Raw genomic sequence first — 7,569 nt, forward strand, 5'->3', positions numbered from 1 at the left:
AAATTTTGTAGTTTCAGACATCCCTCTGAACCTGTTCTTGGACTTTAAATCCGAGTTTCGGACCGGGCCGACACATCTCTAACTCTGATATTAGTAGAATAATTCTGGATGAAGAAGAATTTTTTCGTCGCAAGCACACTTCAGCAAAAACTTGAGATGTAGTTCATTGTACCATGACAAGAAACTTATCTCAAATATCAAAATGCGTGACCGTAAACGACATTCTAAAAAAAATTCCTGCTGATTAATAGACTCAAAGAATGTTAAATATCATTTCAGAGAAGCTAATTATTAAATTGGGAAACCATTTTTATGTCACAACACTCTCCAGAGACACATGATATTTCTCAAGTAACAAATTTTCGATTGCATTTAAGTGTGGCTCAAGAAATCAGCAATAATTCTACCTTTCAGTGAAAAAACAGTATCAAAATTTGTTAAGTAGTTCCAGAGATACCGGAGTTACGCCTTTCAACTGGCAATTAGTTTTTATCAACAGGCGAACAGTTCACATCAACCGCCAGTTGATAAGAAATGCTTGCCAGTTGATAAGAAGCGCTCGCCAATTGATATAAACTGCTGGCGAGCTGTCCTTATCAACACTGCACTGGCAAGCTCATGTTAGTGTAGGTGCTACTTTGTCTTCGAAAATAGTATGTACTACACTTGACAGACCAATTTGATAGAAGTTAGACCTTGGTTTAGTCGGTTAGATGCTTCATCCAAAATGTTTGTGTACAATTTCGAAAAGCGTTCTATTTAGCCGAGTATTATAAACATGAGACCTGTTTTTAATATTTTGCCCAGAGTCAAGGTGTCAAATCATGTTTTTCGAAATTTAAAACTGTATCTCGGTTAGCTGGTTACTTAGAATTCACTGACTGTGAATGAACTTGCTGCCCGTGGGTTGTTATTCGCTGCAGGTGAGCTATACCTCACCGCCGGCGAGTTATAATTCACTGCCGCTAAATTACAATTCCGACTGATACGTTAATTATTCACCGGTATCGAATCATGGGAAAGAAACGTTAAGCCAATCACAGAAAATACAACACAAATTAAAGAACTGACATTAATTCAACTTTGACTGTATGCAAGTTCCCTTACCGTCTCGAAGTGAAGAGTCGATCTAAATTATAATAGGTACTACTTTCAAAAGTAGCATGTATGTACTACTGCCGTAATTTGTAAGAAAAACCATTTCCAGTGGAAATAACAAAAGAATTTCTAGTATTTCTCTTGTTATTTTATTAGAAATTATTAGACCCGTACGAAGTACTGGGGTCTTATAGGTTTACGCATACGTTTGTAACACGTCGAATTGGACTCCCTGAGTAAGGGGAAACCTATTGTGGTTGTCTAGAGATGCCAAATCCGCGAAAAAAAAATGTCCGTCTGTCCGTCTGTCCGTCTGTCTGTCTGCACGATAACTTGAGTAAAACGCATCCGATTTTGAAAATTCTTTTTTTTTCCCGTTTGGTAATGTCAAAAGACAGGCTAAGTTCGAAGATGAGTGATTTTGGATCGACCCCTCCCGAGCTGTGGCCCAATAAGTGCTTTACGGTTTTTCGAAGATATCTCCGGACATTTAAACGTTAAACTTGTAAGTGATACGTCAAATAAAAGGTATTTACAATACCGATCGACAAAAAAAAAGTTTATGGAAATCGGATGTCCGACTCGTGAGTTAGACCCCTTGGTGTGAAACAGGCACAGGGCGGGAAGCAGTTTTTGCTTGTAGGTCGGCCAAATTTGAACATATTTCGTCTGTTTTCACTTTATTAGATAGGTATTGACCGTACCAATCAGGGAAAAAAAAGTTCATGAAATTATGTTCTCCGGAGCGTGAGCTAGGTCTCTTGAAGTGAGCTAGGTCTCTTATCTGGCTACTCGGAAGTACAGTGAACGTGGTGTATTTTGACAATATCTCGAGTAAATTTTGACCGAATTTCATGAATTTTTTTTTGTTTGAAACGTATTAACAAAATAACTGCCGGCGGCCATATTGGATTTTAGTAAAATAGAAATATCTTGGGAAAAATGATACTTAGAGAGTTTCTGTTAACATGGAAATAATTTGTTATGTGTGTGGGGTTTCAGGGATTCCATATACGGACATCTATATATACCTATATACAGCTATATTGAGCTATATACAGGCATATAGAGCTATATAATAGCATATATTTATCTGTGAAATGTTTATTTATAGTGAAATATAGTTAAATATAGCGGTATATAGCTGTTTAAATAGGAATTTATGAAATTTGTCTTCGTACGGGGCTGTCTATATTGCCTCCGGCAATTTAGTTGTATATGATAACAAGGCAAAGAGTGGATAATGTAAGTGATTTTAAAGGGAGAATAGTTTTTCAGCAGAGAAGAAAATGAAGTAAGAGAAATGAAGAGTTTCACATTAAAGGCTTTTGATACGAATAGGTGTTTCGTACGGGTCGGCGTTAGCTATGTTTTTTTTTCGAATTGCGGCAGGGCAGTACAAATATTGACAGGTGCTGCAGCTGCTGGTCTTAATATTCGCAGGTTTGGAAGTTTTATACTTTACTATGTAGACAAACATTTCGTTTTTAAGTCGAATCATCAAATGAAAATTTTTTAGTTTAAACACCTCGCAGTTCTATAGCAAAGATATCGGTTAGAATTTTGCCACGATAAAGAAAACTTCTGCGTCGAAGCTAATAATTTCTTTTCAAAATAATTTCTACTCGATGTTCAGTCAAAATTTGAACAAACTCCAGAAAGCTTATTAAAATCACCATCACCTCATCGTAATAGTCCATTACTTAACAATGGGGCAAATGATGGAAGTGGTACTTCTTGTGTGAAAATTACCGATTGAGGCGTAGCCGAGGATTTGGATTACCATTTCCATCATTTATCTCATTGCCAAGTAAGGTATTTTATTCAAAAACTTGAGGTAAAAGTTTTGGATCCGTGCAGTAAAGTTAACTTTACCTCACGTTTTTGAATAAATTTAAATACTTTATTTGTCCAGCCAAGGCATTGGAAAAAGTGAAAGTTAAATAGTTTTTTAAGTCGACAAAACGTATCTTTTGCTAGTAATTTATCCTCTTCTATTCTTCTTATTTGCTATTGTCCTCGGGAAGCGAGTCTCCACTTTTCATCCCCATGAACAAAAACTATATCTCAATGCATTGTGAAAAAGAAGCTTCTCCCTCTCCGAAATTTCAGAAAAAGAGACAGAAGAAATTTTTCATACCATACAATGTCATACGACATAAGAAACCGATTGATTAAAGGGGATTTAGGGATTCTTTTGAAAAACAGCCTACCGAAATCGGACGCATTTTCTAATTGAATTTTTTATATTTGCCTAGAAAGGACTTCGACCCTAGAAGCCAAAACTACTTTCAAAAAAATTCTTCGAAGCTTGTATGGCTGGTGATCAAAAACCGAAAGCTTGCACTTTTCTTACCAAAATTTCGGTAGGCTGTTTTTCAAAAGAATTCCTCAAGATGAAGACAAGTGCTAAATTGTGTGCGATTTTCATTCCAAATTACATTTCCACAAACACACTATAATTCATTACACTCACTCCTAATGTATTCTAATAGTACTAATATTTATTTTTCTAATGATTGGTTGATGAAGCAAAATCTCGATAATTTGTTTTGAATCGTTACAAACATAAAGAGAAAATTATAATCCTCCCGATATCTCGAAGTTTGAACGGGTCTATTAACGCTGTCAAAAATGCTATTGTTTAAGTTAGTTGTTGCTAATAAATTGCAATGTGAACAACATCACAACTGAAATGGCATCGAAGCAAGAAATCGAAATTGACGAAAGTCTTTATGTAAAAGATGTTGATGAGACTGAAGGTTCCGAAGAAACATTACCCGAAAGTATCCCGCTGAACGGTAAATCTCGTGTGAGTGACTTTTCATTTGCTTTATTAATGCAAAAGTGTGGTTCCATTTTATTGAACAAAAAAAAAACAAACAAAGTGAAACGACTGAAGGAAACAGCAATGACAAATGTAATTAACGTCCTTGCGTTCGAAAACGATGTAATTTTAACAAAAAATCAAGTTTATAAGAAAATTAATAATATGAAATCAAGAGTGAAAGATAAATGTCTAAGCGGCAAGAAAATTCAGCTCAACGCGGGTGAGAAAATATTTGCTGCACTTATGGAAACAGTCGGATCTTCGACCATACCGGAAGCAACCGGTAAGTTGTAATTTTCTGAACACGAGAGGAAACATTAAGGTCCCTGACCATGATGTGCGGATGCGAAAACCTGATCGTGATTTGCTTATGCAAATTTACATGTAAAATAAAATATACCGCAAATCACGGCACGGTTATGTTGGATCTTGATTTGCGGTATAATTTGTATGACGCTTTAGATACCTCCAAATATCGGTCTCTATTGAATTTCATATAAAATACCACAAATCACGGACACCATAACGCAAATCTCGATCCAATTCAAAAATTAAACTTAGGGGCCGTTCATAAATTACGTAACGCAAAAATTGACATTTTCAAGACCCCCTCCCCCCTCCTGTAACGCTAGTGTAACGCAAGGTCATACCCCCACCTTCCCCCGATTTGTTACGTAACACAACTCATGAAAAAAATTGATATTTTTCTTACAGTAATTACAAAAAAACTACACGAATTGTATGTATACGATTGCTTCGGATTTTTTTTTTACAATTTAGGCAGACATGTCCATGGTGATAAGTTTCGGGCGTCACCTACTGAAAAATAATGTTGCAATGTGCAAGTTTTTAAGCACATTTTAATTTATTTTAAATAGAAATGTTTTAATTTGATTTTTTTATGTTACAAACCATGTATTTGAAACTCGATTCGCTGCACAGACTTTTTAGTACGAAATATGTTGCGTGACGTAACGTTACTGTCAGACCCCCCCCTCCCCCTGTAACGCTGTGTACAGACTGATAGACTGATACCCCCTCCCCCCCTCTTTTGCGTTACGTAATTTATGAACGGCCCCTTAGTTAAAGAAATTCTTTAAATATCGATTAATTTTTGATTAATTGCGAAGCCAAATGTTCAATCTTCATAATAAAGTTAACCATTACTCCTGGATGTCAAAGGATTTCAAGAAAACGACGTACAAAGTTAAAAATTGTCACAATACCACACATCATGGTCAGAGACCTTATTGTTCCTTTCATGAAAAATCTCCACTAAAATTTGACTCACTTGGTAACTCAGTGGTCTTAGTATTAGTCTCGACTTAGTTTGTTCTGAATTCTAGGTGAATTAATGGACCTGTCTGGTAGTGAATTGGCTTTACGTGATCAAGGTTTGCTGTGCGAATCAATCGAAATTGATCCGACATCGGAATCACAAGCTGATATGACACCGTCGAAAGTCGGATCTTCGACCATACCGGAAGAAACCGGTAAGTTGTAATTTCTCAATACGAGAGGAAACATTATTCAGTGTTTGTTCCTTTCATGAAAAATCTCCACCAAAATTTGACTCACTTAGCATAACTCAGGAGAAAATATATTTTTACTTTCGCCTTAGTACCTGAGTGGTCTTAGTATTAGTCTCGACTTAGTTTGTTCTGAATTCTAGCTGAATTAATGGACCTGTCTGGTAACGAATTGGCTTTACGTGATCAAGGTTTGCTGTGTAAATCAATCGAACTGAATCCGACATCGAAATCACAAGCTGATAAGACACCGTCGACAGTCGAATATTATATCATACCGCAAGCAACCGGTAAGTTGTAATTTCTCAATACGAGAGGAAACATTATTCAGTGTTTGTTCCTTTCATGAAAAATCTCCACCAAAATTTGACTCACTTAGCATAACTCAGGAGAAAATATATTTTTACTTTCGCCTTAGTACCTGAGTGGTCTTAGTATTAGTCTCGACTTAGTTTGTTCTGAATTCTAGCTGAATTAATGGACCTGTCTGGTAACGAATTGGCTTTACGTGATCAAGGTTTGCTGTGTAAATCAATCGAACTGAATCCGACATCGAAATCACAAGCTGATAAGACACCGTCGACAGTCGAATATTATATCATACCGCAAGCAACCGGTAAGTTGTAATTTCTCAATACGAGAGGAAACATTATTCAGTGTTTGTTCCTTTCATGAAAAATCTCCACCAAAATTTGACTCACTTATCATAACTCAGGTGAAAATATATTTTTACTTTCGCCTTTGTACCTGAGTGGTCTTAGTATTAGTCTTGACTTAGTTTGTTCTGAATTCTAGGTGAATTAATGGACCTGTCTGGTAGTGAATTGGCTTTACGTGATCAAGGTTTGCTGTGTAAATCAATCGAAATTGATCCGACATCGGAATTAAATGCTGATAAGACACACACGACAGTCGAATATTGGATCATACCGCAAGCAACCGGTAAGTCGTAATTTCTGAACACATAAGGCAACATTATTCAGTGTTTGTTCCTTTCATGAAAAATCTCCACTAAAATTCGACTCACTTGGTAACTCAGGAGAAAATATATTTTTATTTTCGCCCTAGTACATACCTGAGTGGTCTAAGTATTAGTCTCAACTTAGTTTGTTCTGAACTCTAGGTGAGTCAATGGACCCGTCTGGTAGTGAATTGGTTTTACGTGATCGAGGTTTGCTGTGTGAATCAATCGAAATTGATCCGACATCAGAGTCACTGTCGTCCGACAAACCGGATTTGGTTTCGGTAATTGAAACCGCCTCGAATACGTCATCAAAAATTGTAGGATCGAACATTTTCGGTGAATTTACGCAATCAAACATAAGTGGTGTATCGGATGACGAGCAACTATCACCGAAAAAAGATCGTGAAGAAAACGTAAGTTTATACAACCAGTGTAGGAGCGTTCATTACATACTCTACTCTCCCATTTCTAAATAAAATCCTCAACCACTTTTCTTTAAAGGAGATTCCCGATTTAACGAAACATAATATCGAAGAGCTTCAAAAGTTAGTTCTAATAGAACAGCTGAATGTTCTAAAGGCTGAAAAAAAGTTTTATGAAAAAGCTTGTTATGTTTTAGGTAAATGTTCTCAAAGTTAAAAAAAACTTGTTTTTGTTAGAGCTTGTTTTGTTCAATAATGTTGACAATCTTTTTAAATGAATTTATGTATGTTTGTTGTTAAAAAATTAAAAGAATAAAAGATTGAAGATTTAAGAGAAATTTAAATTAACGGAATTTCGAAATATTTCATACTGCAACGTTTAATTAGGTTGAAATAGACAAATCAGACGATCTAACAGATGCCATCAAATTGCTCAGAAAATTTAAAATTCAAACCGATTGAATCGACTCGAAATCGAGATTTGACAATACAGACTCTTCTTTTTGTTATCTTTGTGCTCAAGAATTCCTTAAAAAAAGGAATTGTAATAAAAATGAGTGAACATAAGTGACAAAAGCAGCCGAATCAAACATAGTGAATTTTCATGAGCGATCTTCCAATCCGCATAATTATTCTTTCCAGAATGAGAAAGTGATTTATTATCATCATCAATAGTGTCTTCATTGCAAATCAAATTACTAAAAATGTACATCTAAAGTAGATTCT

At 35.7% G+C, this 7,569-nt stretch overlaps 1 protein-coding gene across 3 annotated transcripts; it reads left to right on the forward strand.

Moving 5' to 3' along the window:
• Positions 1–3,497: 3,497 nt before the first annotated feature.
• Positions 3,498–7,080, forward strand: LOC119083110. 3 transcript variants are annotated; one of them, XM_037192743.1, is made up of 7 exons: positions 3,498–4,211; positions 5,275–5,421; positions 5,601–5,747; positions 5,927–6,073; positions 6,253–6,399; positions 6,581–6,834; positions 6,923–7,080. In XM_037192743.1, the coding sequence occupies exons 1-7, from the start codon at positions 3,794–3,796 to the stop codon at positions 7,058–7,060; spliced, it is 1,398 nt and encodes a 465-aa protein (XP_037048638.1). In that variant the 5' UTR covers positions 3,498–3,793; the 3' UTR covers positions 7,061–7,080. The 3 variants fall into 3 exon arrangements, with proteins under 3 accessions (XP_037048638.1, XP_037048640.1, XP_037048639.1); XM_037192745.1 differs by having other exon boundaries at positions 5,275–5,322; positions 5,649–5,747; XM_037192744.1 differs by lacking the exon at positions 6,253–6,399.
• The last annotated feature ends 489 nt before the right edge of the window (positions 7,081–7,569 follow it).

Source organism: Bradysia coprophila, unplaced genomic scaffold, assembly GCF_014529535.1.
Source record: "Bradysia coprophila strain Holo2 unplaced genomic scaffold, BU_Bcop_v1 contig_561, whole genome shotgun sequence".
Lineage (NCBI taxonomy): Eukaryota > Metazoa > Arthropoda > Insecta > Diptera > Sciaridae > Bradysia > Bradysia coprophila.